We start from the raw sequence: 16,778 nt of genomic DNA, 5'->3' as shown, positions 1-16,778 counted from the left end.
TTAGCCTCACATAGTTGCACTAAAGCACTAACCTTGTCCATGAGTATAGCAAGAGGGCCTTCATAGCTTTCCCGTAAGATTATATACATACACCCCTTGTAGGATGTCATGGAATCTCCCTATAATACGGAGGCGGCATTCTTCATCTGCAGTTTAACAGTATTGAGTATGAATCCTATTGAAGTACTATCTGGAGGTAATATTGAATAGTAGTTAATATCCCAGATTCTGAAGCCAGGCTTCCTGGATTCAGCCTTTGGGCAGTTTTTTTAACCTCTCTGTGCTTTAGTTTCACCATCTTTAAAATGGGGATAATAATTTGACCTACCACATGGGGTTGTTGTAAGGATTAAATGAGTAAATACAGCAAAGAGACCCTGGCACATAGTAAACATGAAATAAATATTAGCTGTTACTTGTTTTGTTGACATTGTACTTCTTCTTACATATTTGTTCAGTGGTTCACTTTAATTACACTTGTCTATTCCATATAGTTAAGCTTGCCTATACATTTGTCTGCTTGATTAATAAATAGATCTATTTATGATAGTAATGCATTTTCCTGTTGTAGTCTAACTAGATGTTTTTGTTTCTGTAAAACATTTTAAAGCCTTTTTAAGATGTTAAGCTGGATGTTAATATTAAATGACATCTTTTTCAGGCCACACAGTTAATCAGTTCAATATCCTGCGATATATAAGATGTACATGTCTATTATATGATATCTGTTATACATTAAAAAAACCATAAGTATGTATAGCATCTGATAATTACATGAAAACTTATAAAATATATAATTTCTGCTTTCTGGAACTTATACCTATTTTAATGACTATTATTTTGAAGTAGTTTTTTTGAACAGGGAAGTAATATATAAAAATGGTCCTCTAAGGAAATAGTGTGGCAATATAGGCAGGACTGAAGGGAACAGACTTCAGTCTTAATAGGAAGTAACTATAAGGATCAGGACATGGGGTAGTAAGTGGAATTGAGGTGGCTGTCTAGAATTGGAGTAGAAGTAATATATTTAAGGTATATTTCAATGGAAGAATTGATAGAGCTTCATGTTTAATTAATCATGGGGATTAATATTTATACTGCCAAATGTAAATGAGCTTTTATTTATTGTTTTTGATATTTGGAGGTGGGGAATTTTTTATTCCCTTAACTTTTTTAATTATTATTTTTAATCCTCACCTTGAGGATTTTTTTTTTTCATTTTCATTTCTTTTCATAGAGAGTAGAAGGGAGAGAGAAACACTGATGTGAGACACATTGATTGGTTGCCTCCTGCATGCACCCTGACCAGGGCCGGGGATGAGCCTGCAACCAACGTATGTGCCCTTGGCTGGACTTGAACGCGGGACCCTTCAGTTCATGGGTCAGTGCTCTAACCACTGAGCCAAACCGTCTAGGGCTCCCTTAACTTTTACATTATACCTAAACTGCAACCAAAATTGTGAGATATAATAGTCTTAAAACTGCATTATTTAAATTTGAAACCATCTCATGATATTTTGTTTAAGCCATAACGAAAATCTGCAGGGCATAAATGAGATCAAGTCAGACCCAACTCAGCATTTTGGTGCCTGATCAGTGGCTGGCATCGAAGAAGATTTCTTTGCATTGCTGTTGAATTATCACCACTCTTAGCAGATGTTGCAATGAAATGTGCACTGTAATGTTGAGGCCATAAAATTAAAATGTGTTTTGTAGCACAATGGAAACTTTTGAAAGACTTATAGTTCCCTTTAAAATTGAGGCTTTTTAATACTATAAATTTACAACATATTCCTTATAGTATTGTCTTCATAATATTGTTTTTCACTGCTGTTATGTTAAGGAATTCTCAAAAGTGAATCTCAGTTTATAATATGTAAGTTTAAAATGTTCACAAAAATATTACCATATTTTTGTCACATCTGGATCTTGTGCCATATACACAGAAGATATTTTAAAATATTTTGTGATTCAACTTTGTTTTACAGTGATCGGCATGTTGGTAAAATTTATTCCAAGTCCTCTTCCTTTCTGGATTATGTCAGAAAGTCTCTAAAGAAGCTTGGATTAGATGACTCCAAGGTCAGTATATGATTACCCATTGTTTTCATAATAACAGGACAATTTCTGTGGGGTAAAGAATTAAGATAATACAAAATTATTTACCTTCTACTTTTCTCTTATTTGTGAAAACATTCCGCATTGTACTGAGACCAAACCTCTATTACCTTTACTTCAGTTGACCTTTCCTGTCCCTGTGGATAGTTTGCTGTCTTATACATCCAGAGATTCCCCTTTTAGGTTTATTGAAGGAAAAACATGCCAGTTCTCACAAATCGAAAGACTGTTTAAAAGCAAAATAACGGAACAAATGGTAGTTATAAGTAAAGCAAGAGACAATGGTTTTAATTTTGAACTGCTTCAATTTAAAGATTATATAAATAATTACAATTAAAATCTTAAATTCAAAAGCCTTTGAATGGGAGAATCCTGGAAAGCGGTAACATCATTAGTCCAAGCTAAAATGGAGAACATATTGTTGAAGACAAAGAGCTAAGCCAGTTGACTAGCAGTAACAAATATTCTAACACTGAGGAAAAAATAAACTCTCAACATGGTTTACATGAGTGATCTAAAATACTAAGTTTAGCCTGGATCACTCTGGTATTCTGATTGATTATAAATTGAAATAAAGAATAAAATATGGTTAAAGAAATGAACTGTATTTCTTCAAAGAGAAAAGTTACACAGATATAGTTATTTCAAAGCTAGAGGGTATTACTAGTTATTATACCAATTATCCATTTACTCCCCAGGTGCTTTATTGCTTAAAGCAAATAGACTGGTACTAATCAGTTTCTGCCTCCTATAAAATTAACATTTAAAAAAGCACTTCTAACTCACAGGATTTAAGGAAGACTAAATGAGGTGATACAGTAAAAGACTGAATACTGTGTTTGCTCATGGTAAATGCTAACTAAAGAGTATTAGTTTATATTCCGATCCATGTATATTTACTACTTCTAATAGCACGACTGATATGACTCCGGTAAGTGTTTTTACTTAGTCATCAAAATGAAGATCCTTCTAGTCTTGAATAAATTAACAAGAATAGACACTTTTATTATAGTTATTTTATTTATGGGTTTTGTGAAAAATATTTTTAATCAGACTGATCTTTCTTCCAGTTAGTCTTAATTGTCTTTATTGCATGTCTCAATTTCATGTCTTGCATTTAATATCAAGAACACAAACCTATGCATTATTTTCTCAGATAAAGAGCTCAGTTTTTACTTAAACTAAAAGTATATCATCCTTTGCTAAAAAAAAAAACAACAGTAAAAATCCAGAAAGTATGTTACTTATCCTTTCAGGTGGCTTTCTCTTCCCAGATCTGTCTTTAAAAATAATCATAGTAAATGTTCCTTAAAATGCTTATTTTTCAATTTTTTTCTACTATATCTTTATTGATTTCAGAGAGAGGAAGAGAGAGGGGGAGAGAGAGAGAGAGGAACATCAATGATGAGAGAGTCATCATCGATCAGCTGCCTCCTGCACGCTCCTGACTGGGGATGGAGCTCACAACCTGGGCATGTGCCCTGACCAGAATGGCACCTTGATTTCTTTAACTGCTGAGCCACGCCCGGCCGGGCAATATGCTTATTTTGTTACTGATAAGAATATTGATAATATTTAATGTTTACTAAGTACGTACTATGTGATAGTTATACTAAGGACATTACAACATTATCTCATTTATTCTTCTCAAAATACTTATGATCAATACTATTATATTTCCAAATGTAATGATCTAGAAAGAGAGACTCAGGAAAAGGCAAGTCATTTTCCCAGGGTCAAAGAGCTAGCAAGGGGTAGAGCTGGAACTTGAACACAGATCCAGCTAACATCGAAACCACAACTGTTCACCACCATACTGAGAAATGAAATTAGAAACAAAAGAGAAAAAGACTAATGTAGATAAGTATCACCATGTAAAATCAGTCTTAAATGATTACCTTTATTAGTTAATAAAAGTGAAATTGTGCCCCACTGGTTTTCTCATAATACTGTTGAAACTCATTGAAAACAAATATGTTGAATAAAATTGGTTAGAAGAAGAAAAGGAACAGGAAGGTACAGAACAACATAAGGTGTTTAAAAGGATGTGCTGGTGAGAGGAAGTAAATAGATGAGTATATGTAATTTGGAGGGGAGTGTTTTGTGTGTGTCTGTTTGCCTGTTTTAATTTTAAGTAATAGGAATTAAGAGAGTTGTGTTCATCGGGCCAGAGTGGTTGGAAATAGGATAATTAAAACCAGACTTATATTTGCAATCCAATACAAAATCCTATTCTTTTTCTCCCACATCATGGAGTATCAGTGCTAAAATGAGAGCACAAGCGCAATAAAAAGACATTTGTGTGTAATTTTATTTTTAAATGAAATTTTCACCTTGGATTCTGACAACTAAAAAGTCCCAAAACCACTTAATTTTAAAATATTAAATATACCAAAATATTTAAAAGATCTTTGACTAAATTTATAATCATTTGTTAACAAATATATAATTGAAAGTGTGGTGATTTATTGATGTGTTTCTGATCTTTTAAAGCACATATCTTCATATTTAAAACTGTAAGCAAATGAAATTCCTAGAAAATCTACTAACATGCTCTGGATACATTTTTAGACTCAAGAAATTATGTTAAAGTGGAAGTAGCCCTGGCCAGTGTGGCTCAGTGGTTAGAGTGTCAGCCACACACCAAGGGGTCATGGGTTTGATACCCAATCAAGGGCACCTGGGTTGCAGGTGATCCCTCGCCCCAGTTGGGGTGTGTGGGGGAGGCAATAGATCGATGTCTCTCACATCAGTTTCTCTCTCCCCCCACTCTCCCACTCATTCTTTCTCTCTTCCACCCTCCCTCCCTTCCACTCTCTAAAAATCAATGAAAAAAATATCCTCAGGTGAGGATTAACAACCACCACCACCAAAAAAAAGTGGAAGTAAACAGAGAACTTTCATAGACAAATCATCATTCCAAAGGAGACCAGAGCTCCATGTGCTGGATACATAAGTAACTCACACACAGCTTAAAAGATTAAGTTCTATAGTCAGCTGTGAAAGAGGACATTGGACATTTTCTCTTAGAGCAGAATTACCGAATCTCCAGAGTCCTGACATATGGATAATTCTTTGTTGCGGGGGACTGTTCTGTGCATTGTAGGATGTTTACCTACCAGATTTTGGTAGCAGCACAGAACTGTAATGATAACAATCCAGAAATTAAATTAAAAAAAAAAAAAGTCCCCAGACATTGCCAAAAATGCCCTAAGTGGCAAAATCACCCCAGTTGAAATCCTCTATGTTTGCGCATTTGTCATCTGGGTAATTCCATTTGCAGTCATCTAACATTTCCATTATAAACTCCATGTTTAAAAAAAAAAAAAAAAAAAGCCATGTTACACCAAGAAACTTGGAGAGGCGAAGGGGGAAAGGAGCACTGATTTTGAAGACATTTTATTCATAATGATACCCTCCTCGATCGTTATTTTATATAGCTCTAACCACCTAAGGATGATATTGTTTCAGCCCCACATAAAACATAGGTCTGTTTAAGAAGAGACTTTAGATTTTACAATAAAGCCCAACTCTACACTACTGAAAACAATTTGTGACAGAACATCAACTAACTTACATCAGCAAGTACACTATATTAGATGGCTTTCTTAGAATGAAATGTTACAGTAAAATTTTTTTAAAGTTCAATTATTTATCTTTGTAAAGCATTTTAAATGTCTAAAATAAAATCCTAGTGATTTGCTTTACCTAGACCTAAAAAAAAAAATTAAAAATAAGTATTCTCAGACTTTATCTTCTGTCTGAAACTTTATCTCACCAAATCCTGAAAAAAATCCAAAATTATCTTTAAGGTTCCATGTTTTCCTCATGGTCCACAGCATTTTATCTTCTTTTGTATTTGTTTTCTGTCTTTCCGTCTCCTTCCCATTCCCCATGCATATACTGCGCATGCATGCGTGCTCGCACACACACACACAAATGCATGAGCTCACACACACATTTGTAGGATTTTGAAAGCATCAGAACTGGTATCTTTTGCTAGACAAAGAATGAGCTGGAATATTTGTCCATAAGAAGAGGGGAATAAAAGGAGTTTTTTTTCTAGAACATGTGTGTGTATTATACACATATAACAAATACTCAAATAAATGAAGAAGTAATTTCAAATATTAAATTGATGGAAGGGGGATTATACTGTTGAATGAACAAAGTTGAAAACCACTAAGCTAGAACCTTAGTGGAAGTAGAGGGCAATTCTATCTACAAAGGCAAAACTTTTGAAACCAAAGCATTTAGTTATTCATCAACAGACATTTATTTTGAAGGATCTCGCACATGCCAAGAACAGTGAAAACTGGAGAGCTACAAGCATAATTAAGACATAACCCATGAAAAAAGAAAGTGAGTAATCGTAGCATGAACTTGCAATAAAGTACAGTGAAGGCAGAGGAGAAAGGAGTGACTCACTCTCCTTGTGAAGATTTTACAAATGATATTGGTGCCTTAGCTTCGTCTTGAAGGATGTGTAGGAGTTGGTTAAGCAAACAAGGTTGGAAGGTAGGGAGCAAGAATTCATTTCAGGTATGTGGGGGAGGGGAGGAGCTTGTGCAAAACTACAGAGATGTAAGAAACCTTCTTTTGGACTCAGCATTGCTGGAGCATGAAGGAAGTAGGGGAAGCAGTAGGGAGAGATGAGGTTAAAGGAGAGGGCACCTGTGGAGGCCAACTAAACTGATCTTTGGACGTTAAATCAGAGATGGATCAGAACCAATCACAGTAGTTTAAATACAGGTGGGAGGCCAGGAATCATTTCACAGTATGGCCATCAGCAGATGTAAGGAACTCATAAACTTTTCCATGTGGCAATGTATTCATTAATCTAGATTGAATGAAATCCTCTAACCTTAAGGAAACAGTGAATTCCTGATACAGATTAAATATATAGAAAACCTGTCATCTTTGCTGATACGAGAAAAACATGCGCATTATTCCTATAAGTAAGTTCCTGCTGCTTTTTGCGACCACCAAGGTAATAATTGACTCTTGGGAGAATCATTAATGGATGTTAAAACCATAGGGTAAAGTATTTTGTGAGAAGATATTTACAGCCTTAAAGTACCTCCCACAGATGATTTATTAATTACAAAAGTGGATAAACCTGGTCAGCACTCTACCAAATGATCAAAGTTAGCATCACCATTAATGGAACAAAGTGACGTCATCTGCCTCTGTCTTTTAACAGCCTGTATATAAAAGCATTCAACCCCAGGTGTGGCATTGCATTTGTTTGTCATGTCTGTAGTCGCATTTAATCTGGAACAGTTCCTCAGCTCTTTTTTTTGTCTTTCATGACATTGACATATTTTGAAAAAGCCGGTTGCCTGAGTGTTTCCTCATGAGTAGATAAAAGTTATGCATTTTTGGCAGGGATATTACATAAGGGATTTTGTGCCCTCCCAATGCATCTCTATATCAAATATTCAAGCCCTATCTCTATATCAGATCAAATCACTGCTTACAGTAGTTCATCCCTGTAGGGATGCATTATCAGAACCATGATTAAATAGTTTGCTTTTATCAAGATTTTAAGAAGAAAGAAATGTGGCTATTTGATTGCAAGGAATAAAGATTTACTCAGGTTTTTTTCAATAATTGATGAGAGGTTGTTCCAGGAATACATATACTTATTAAAAACCAACAGCAACCTGGAATCTCTCATCTTCACAAGAACCCAGAAAGATATGTGCAGCCTCGCCTCATCAGGATGTAGTTTGTTAATGGGAGCAGGAGTCAAAACATAGGGATTGAGTTATCATTACTTTCTTAGCAATAATTCATGTCTTGTAATCCTTCACCATTATAGTGATTCGCTCCTGAACTACCAACTATTTCACTCTTTGTTCTAGATCATTTTTCTCTCCAGATTTTTGCTTAGCGATAGGTTTAGTCATGACTGTGCATCTCACCTTCAACACACTTTGTACATCACTTTCAGTCCCCTTACCTTCCCTCCAGAAAAAGATCTAGTTAATTGGATCTCTTTCATACCTGTTTGGATAGACCTTTTATTCCGCACCATTTCATCAGCAGGCTTATGCAATTTTTGCTCTCCACAAAGGCACCTAGCTAAGGCCACACGTAGAGCTAAAATTCCAGCCCCTGTTCCATTTAGGACAGATGCCTTGGCCCTGGACTGCATCCACCCGAAGGAAGGTGAGGGAGTATTTTTTCTAATTTTCACAAAGACACCATATGAGCTAGCAGCAGCAGCCCTGTTACAGGTCACAGATACCCTAAATCCAGTAAGGTGAGGTAGGTAGAAGAGAGGAAGCATGTGTACCTGCGAAAGACCTGTGCATAAGCTGCAGCCCCATGGCCCTTCCCCCAAGCAGTAAATGAGCAGAAACACATTAAAATGGGGTGTAGGGCTCCGAGGCATTCTGAGTATTAACCTATTTGGTATGAGGCTATTTCTGGATATTCAACAAGACAATATTAAGCTTTTTTATGTTATCTGGGTTCTGTTATACAACAGTCTATATCATTTTTGTTTAATTTTTCATGATAGGATGATCTCCAAAGAACACTCATTTCTTTTTTTGCCTTAGCTATCTGGAGGCTCAAAGTTCAATTTATGTTTGATTTCAGCAACTGTCCTTTGTTAGGTTATTCTGGTATTATGTTCTTTTCCCTTGAATTATATATTCTTGAAAATTTATCCTTTCTTTAATGGCCCTACTACTGATATGTTTTTGTGCTTCACATTATAAACCATCCCAAAATCTTCTTGAAAATAAGCATATTAATAATAAAGTTTCCTTTAACCTATGATTGTATAGATTTGGAGCAATTACATTTAGGGAGGAAAAACAAGAATTAATTAAACTTTGAAATTGTTATCGAAAACAATATGTCAAAGTTATGTGCAAAGACCAAATCTAATAACATTTTAATGCCAAATTCACAGAAGATAAAAGGGTATTTCCATTAAGAAACAGAACATTTTTATGTAATATCTAATTCTGTATAAGAATAGCCACATTGCCTATAAAAATCATCTTTATTCTCACAGCCAACCACAAAAGCATTACGTACAGAAATGTCTCCCTGGCAACCAGTAGCTCTAGGGAATAGTAGAAGATATAATCATTGAAAGAATAGGAAAACCCATTACACCTTTTATTTATTTTTTATTTAAGGAAGAAAAACAAGAGCTGCTTAATTATTTTATTAATACTGTTAATATAGGAAAACAATTTCAAAGTCACATTATTTTAGATTATTAGAATTCTATAAAATCTGCAAATGACTTAATTCAAATGAAAATATATGTAATATATGCTGCATCAATAATTAATTTTAGATGAATATTAGCTAAACTTTATATGTAGATTGTGCTATTCAGGTAGTATTGAGTTCAAATTTTACTTCCGTTAGCTAGTGATTGAACAGGTATACATTAGAAAATATGGAAAGAATTTTATGCCTTATATTTTCCTTTCTTTTTAAGAAAACCTGTATTATTGCCCATAATTTCAAGCTTAGGGAGATTAGTTACACACATAGTTACATCATTTCTAAAAGTAAGAGTCACTTTGCATGAGCTCTTCAGAAGATTCTCATTGACACTAATCTTTTTAGTGCTCACATGGATAACTTCCTTCACCAACCAGCCCAAGACTGTCAGGCCCAGTTCAGCTCATTGCTGCTCCTCCCTAGGCAGGATGAGCTAATGGACCATATCTCCACATTCACCTACCTTAGTTCTTGAGCCAGTCATGACCTCACCAAAGATATCAGCATCCTCAATCCCCCATCTAATGTTGAGAACTAGGTCAATTGCTAACTCACCTTCTGATCACAGATATGGGAGGGTCCTCTGAACAACTGTGTATCTCATCTACTCAACCCATTACACTTTAAGTTGAAGTATGGTCCACCTTTGCTTATGAACCCCCTTATATAGAGCTATAGAGGACAATTTTAATTAATAAATACATGGAGGAGAAGAGACAAGTCTCCCATGGAAAATAATTCTAAATAATTTATTTATATTCCACTCTCAAAGAGATACAGCGTGACTCCCCACTTCTTAAGTATGAGCTGCACATAATGACTCTTCCAAAGCATACACTATGGAAAGGGAAAAGAAGGAACTTTACAGTGAAGAAATGTGGTAAACATTATTTTAGCCAGGTAATCAAGGTCAGCATCAACACTGACAGGTTATATTGATAGTATATGCCTTTGATATGATGTACAAACATTGCATTTCTATGGTCTTTCTCTCAAAAGCCCATAGCCCAAGTCTAATTATAAGCAAAACACCTGGCAAATCCCAGTGAAGGAACATTCTGCAAAAAGCCAAACAAGTACTCCTAATGTCCAGGTCACCAAAGTCAAGGCAAGTCTGAGAAACTGTCACCACCAATAGGACTAAATGCAATGTGGTATCCTGGATTGGGTGCTGGAACAGAAAAAGAACATGAGGTAAAAACTAAGGAAATCTGAGTAAAATATGGATTTTAGCTAATAATAATGTATCAATATTGGTTCATTAATTATAACAGATAACCATACTGTAATGTGTTAATAATAGGGGCAACTGGATATATGGGAACTGTTAACTTCAAAATTTCTGTAAATCTAAAACTGTTTGAAAATATGTTTATTTTTTTAAAACAATACGACAAAAGCTATTTTTTTTAGCCTTTGCTTTGTGTCAGACATTGTGCTAGAAAGCTTTGTTTATGTTAGCTCACTGAATGCTAAGGATGACCTTATGAAAGGAGTAGTTTCCCTCATTTTATAGGTGAGGAAATAGAGCCATAGGGTAAATGAATTTCATAAGGCCAAAGTCTAGGAAACTGGGGAGAAGAGATTCCCCAAAAGAAAAATGTTTACTATTTTTCCAAAACTAGCAGTCATCATACAAATAAACACCGATTTGCTGAGAAAGAATAAAGAAAAGATGTGTGCTTACCAACAGACAAAATAAATGCACACCTAAACTAGACTGAAGAATTTAAGTTTGAAGTCAAAGCAGAAGAATTTAAGGAATGTTGAATCTTACTGAAGTGTCCAAGAAGAGATGCTTATATCCAGAACTTTGACTCTTGAAACTTATGCAGCAGGATGAAATTGGTCAAGCATTTGAAATGTGTTGAATAATAACACATAGACTTTTTAACACATAGGCTATATTGAATTTGTAATAATGGTCCAAAAATTCTAAGAACCGTGGAGGGGGGAATCTAAAACACCTGAACATGGCTGCCCATTCACTGTATCACTGCAGTTTTTCTTGAGGACTGGATGTCTCCCTGAACCTGAACAGCCCACCGAGCTAGGGATGAGCAGCAGCAGGCAGCGGATTTCAGACCAGTGTTCTCAGTGCCATTCAGCGTTCACTTTAACTTGCAAGTTTCCATGTATGTCTTTTTCTGAGTATGATCTACACCAGTCATACCTCAATTCTGATGCCTGCTTTTATCTCTAGGATGTCGGCCCTACCTAGGTTCTCACTGGTTTTAACACTCAATAACGTCATCTATAAAAGACCATAAATATATATATGGCCCTTGTCGGGTAGCTCAGTTGGTTAGAGTGTCATTCCAATACACCAAGGTTGTGGGTTCAATCTCCAGTCAGGGCACATACAAGAATCAACCAATGAATGCATAATTAAGTGGAACAGCAAATCAGTGTTTCTCTCAATTCAATTTTAAAAATTAAAAATAAATAAATGAATATATCTATGCTACAAATTTATGTTAGGATTAAATGAGATAGCATCTTTATCTTAATTTTCATATAATCTCTGTGATCTGATCAGTCTCGTAAGTTAAGCATTTGATTGAAAAGTTGATTAAAGCAAGAAATCATACCTTAAACATTGAATGTTTTACCTAAGAACATAGTAATGTACTTTTACTTACCAAACTTTGGTATAAGAACAAGGCCGTTCACTTTGCCTTTTGAGCACAGGTTGCATATAGTTTTACTATTTGAAGTTCTACCTTAACTTTTTTTGCATCGAACATATCTATAATGTATAATCTACAACGTCCAGCTTTGTTTCACTTAAAGTGAAGTAACAGACTTCCATTTTTTAGAGAGTTAAGGTGATGTTCTCAAAATTCACAAAAGCAACAAATAGAATAAGAGACAGAAACACAAACTTTTTTGACAAAATCAGAAAGCATGTTAAATCTCAAACCATTGGTATTGTGAAGTACAGTGAAGGTAAAGAGGGATGCAGAAAGATGCGAAGAGAACATGCCTAGGGTTACAGACCAACAACAAAACCAACAGAATCCAGTTCTCTGAAGCAGCATATCCTGAGCAGCAAAATCAACAATCCCTAGTTTAGGTGGTGCTTCCAGTTTGATATAAATGAGAAAGAATATTGGATAACCCAAGGAATCACATTGAAAAACCATGTTTGTAGGAAGCAGTATGCTGGTTGGTATGGCATGATTGAAAAAAGATTGTGTGTTCTGAGTTGTCCCATAACTGCTGATCTCAGATGGCCAGAGAGAAGTAAAAACTAAAGACTAAAACATGCACACATACACAATTTTGTAAGATGAGAATTTTTTCTGGCTTGAAGTGCAGGCCTGGATCCAATCCAATCTACTCTACTGCAGAAACTTGGTCCAGGGGGTACTCATTTGATTCAAAGATGGGCAAAGTTTTAAAAAGGACTGGGGAGGGGTAGCATACTCGGTTTGGATTCTGCACCAAGGGGTTCTTTATTGGAAGGCTACACTAGAAGTTGGATAAGACAAAGCCTTTTCGCTGTTACACTTACGTACTTTTAAATTCAAAAAAATATAATGCAATAAGAAAAGGAATGGGGCTTTGAAAAAATAATAAATTTATCCATTTGCAAAGATATCAGTACAAATTCTTTCAGATTTTTTACTCTTTTTGTCCAGTCTTTCATTTGTTTTGACCACATGTAATTTGACAACAGTTTATTCTGGTGACTTTATCAAGCCTTTCACAGAGCCATTCAACTTACAGAAACAACTTTTCCTTTTGCATTCATATTTCCTTTTGCATTCATATTGATTATGTGATATTTATATTATTTTATTACAATAATATAACTAGCAAACAAGTTTAAAAACAAATATAGTTGACTCAGTAAGCATAAAGCTCAAATGGTGGAAACAGAAACGTGTAGGTAATCTAGAAAGTTGCCTGCTAACCACAAGGGTTCACTGTACTATGGATATAATATGTTTTAAAGGAAAAAAAGTCAGAAAGTAATGCTTGTTCATGAATTTAGTTAGCTGATGTTAGAGGAAATTACCTTAAATATGAACATATGTCACTATCATGTCCCTGTTGTCTTTGAATTATTTTCTCTAGAATATAGTTTTAGATACATTGTTTTTAATCTTAATTTTATTCAAAAAATGTTTGTTGAGCTCCTACTATGTGACCCTCACACAGAAACAAGTGAAAGTAAATATTTTGTTAATACTGGTTGAAATTAAACAATATTAATATGCTATTGGTAATTTTATTTGTGATATGCTGAATAACCTATATTGGTACAGCAGATTTAAGTAAAAAGAATTTAGATTTTTATTGACTTGCTTCATGAATATCCTTAGAGCTCTTCAGACACCTAGCTTGTTTTACATTTGTTATGTTTATTTTACTTTAGGGTGCATTTGATAAGAAAAAAATGTTAACTTTTGTTGAATTTATTGTTGTTTTTTTTATCTTAAAGCTGCCAGAAAAAATTATAATGGACTACTACGAGAAGTATAAGCCTAGAATGAATGAGCTGGAAGCTTTTAATATGGTAAATCTCAGAATTAAACATATTAAATCAGGTTTGTTGCTAGACTTTAATAGGATCCTATTAAATTTTATTTTGGGGCCAACCAATCTATGTTGTTTTTTTCTTATTGTAGAAAAACTTGTTTGGGATCATTTCCTATTTCAGAACTATATTAGGTGTCAGTAATGTAATAAAGAGAACACATGGTAGATTTCTCTTAAAGTGTATTATAAATGCACTGAAAGAAGTTTCCGAGTTCTTTGAACACATATTGGTCTCAATTCTGTTATTTCACAAGCATTCCTTTTAATGAATTTCATTCTTAGTACCCTTTTAAAAGCTTTCTATCACATATGTATGATGGCTTTTGGATTCTACCTCAAAGTCACTTGAAGGACATTCTTTTCCTATTATTACTAAGGAAAAACTTTTGATCTCTGCAGTATTCATTTTTTGAAGATGTACAATGGGTATTGAAGATTTGGCCATGTACAAACTTTTATAGACACATTTTTCAAAACATAATGTTAAGCTAGTCTGCTAGTCTTTTTTTTTCTTTTAACTAACACCATCCTATCTTATTCTCTCCTTTAGTTGAAAGTTGTTCTGGCTCCTTGTATAGAGTCGTTGATTCTTCTGGATCGACTCTGCTACCTGAAAGAGCAGGTAAATTACACTACTTTTAAATGTGTAATAAATGTCTTTATTAAATCCAGTAATTTGGATCCACTGGTTATATGTAGGATAAGTTTCTTTCACATAAAACTTAAGATTAAAACATAAGATAGTTTTTCTCATTATATTTTCAAATTTTAAACATTCATTCTGCCTTTCTAAAACATAAACATGTGCATAACAGATGTTTTCAGCAATTCTGCCATGATAAAGCTTACATTCTTTTAATTATATGGTAATTACTACACAGTAGGCAGTGAACACAAACTATCATATATGCCGTAGTATATGGCTAAAAGTAATAAAGACCAGACATAAAAGATATCGTATATAGTTTACATTTTGTAAGAATTTGCCTTTTATTTCACTTTTGAATTTTGGGACAAATGCACTGTGCAGTCAGAAACTTCTTTCTGATCAGTGAAGACTGCTTCTGGTTTGTTTCGGTTTTTCCCCATCTTATTTATCTATATTGAATGACTAAAACTATTGTCCTTTTGGTTATCTTCAGTGAAAATGTTTTTTGCAGATTTTTCTCAGCTTTGATCAAAATAAAGTTTTGTGAACTGTTTAAATTAAACCCATTTGTGGATTCAGGCTATGTTTCCACTATATAAACCCTTTATTTTAACAATTTTGTTTTATCATATGGGAGCTTTGCTTTCTTCTTTTCAACAGGCTACTTGGAACAAATGAATTTTAATAAATGTTTGCTTTTGTTCTAATTTGTATTTATATGGAGAAAGGCAATTTTTAAATATTTAGAAAATGATGTGTTTTCCTAAGCTTCTAACTCAAAAAGCACTGCAAAGCTTTTGTCCCAAAGTTGGTAGGTGACAGAATCAGTCCTGTTTTACTAGGTACTCATCACTTCCCTTTTCAAAACAATTTTTATTGATCTAAGTATAACGGGTAATGAAAATTGAAAGCACAAAAATTAATAGACTAGTAATGAGATGATAGAAATATAAATATTAATTTGTTAATATTTTAAATAATATCTTATAAAATTAATACATATTCTTTAGAATTTAAAATTAAGAATATAAAAAAGAAAATCAAAAGTAATAATAATGCCACCTTTCAGCACTATTAAATTTTTGGTTGGTTTTCTAGTGCTCCTCTCTAACAGATATGTTGTCTGTATATGTGCACATTTTAAATTTTATTTGAAATTGGAATCAAATTATAAATGCTGTTTGCATCTAATTTGTTCTATTTATTTAATTTAGAACTTTTCCATCTCATTAAATCTAGTACAGAAACTGAATAATGTTTCATTATATAATAATTTAAGTAATACCCAATTGTTATTGGCAAATTGCAGTTTTTCACAATCACAGCAAACAGTAATCTTGTAGTTCACTCTCTATGTACACCTTTAATTATTTTCTCAGCATAAATTCCTGAAGGTGAAATTGTAAATGTTAATTTTATTCAACAAAGAATAGTTTTCTTTTATATAGCTTGTTTTATGTAGTTTTTAATATAATATATAGCCTGACTTATCTCTCGTTTTTATCCTCAACAAATGGTTTTATTTCTAAATCACTTAACAATTTGCAGGAAGGTATTGCGTGGTCTGCACTTGTGAGGCTGTTTGATCCTGTGAAGTCTCCCAGATGTTATGCTGTTATTGCTCTGAGGCAGCAGCAATGATTTCAGTTGAAGCAGGTATTAGATGTATCTGTTTGTGGAACCCATTCCTAATTTTCTAAACACTTATGTCATGTTATGTAAATATTTTTTAAAACATTGCCTTGTATTTGAAATAAACACTAAAATAATAGCTAACAACAGAATACCATAATCCATTTTCTCATTGTCAAAGCATATATTTAATAAAATAACATGTGAAAATATAATAAAAGGATTGACCTACATTCCTTATTTAGTAAGTCCATAGGACATTGTACTCTAACGTTATTTTCTTTTGTTTGTTGTTTTTGGTTTTGTTTTTTTAACCCTCACCAGAGGACACTTTTCATTGATTTGAGAGAGAGGGAGAGAGATAAATATTGACATGAGAAAGAAACATCAATCAGTTGCCTTCCACATGCACCCCGACCGGAGATGGAACCCACGGTCTTGTTTGGTGCTCGGGATGGTGCTTGAACCAACTAAGTCACCCCACCAGGCTGAGCCTTGTTTTCTGTTCAATACTTGAGACCCTTGATATTTGTTACATACTACATTTTGCCTTTTATTGATTTAAAAGAGAAGA

At 34.0% G+C, this 16,778-nt stretch overlaps 1 protein-coding gene across 2 annotated transcripts in view; it reads left to right on the top strand.

The window, feature by feature from the left end:
• Positions 1 to 16,424, top strand: part of METTL25 (methyltransferase like 25) — a 91,452-nt gene extending 75,028 nt beyond the window's left edge. For both annotated transcript variants that reach the window (XM_016199425.2, XM_016199426.2), the window contains exons 9-12: positions 1,989 to 2,082; positions 13,826 to 13,900; positions 14,474 to 14,545; positions 16,121 to 16,424. In XM_016199425.2, the coding sequence (XP_016054911.2) occupies positions 1,989 to 2,082; positions 13,826 to 13,900; positions 14,474 to 14,545; positions 16,121 to 16,213 (334 nt within the window). In that variant the 3' untranslated portion in view covers positions 16,214 to 16,424. The remainder of the gene's footprint in view (positions 1 to 1,988; positions 2,083 to 13,825; positions 13,901 to 14,473; positions 14,546 to 16,120) is intronic.
• The last annotated feature ends 354 nt before the right edge of the window (positions 16,425 to 16,778 follow it).

This window comes from Miniopterus natalensis, chromosome 2 (assembly GCF_054644295.1).
Source record: "Miniopterus natalensis isolate mMinNat1 chromosome 2, mMinNat1.hap1, whole genome shotgun sequence".
Taxonomy (NCBI): domain Eukaryota; kingdom Metazoa; phylum Chordata; class Mammalia; order Chiroptera; family Miniopteridae; genus Miniopterus; species Miniopterus natalensis.
Note: the sequence above shows the minus strand (reverse complement) of the source record. Positions and strands in the feature narration are given on the sequence as shown.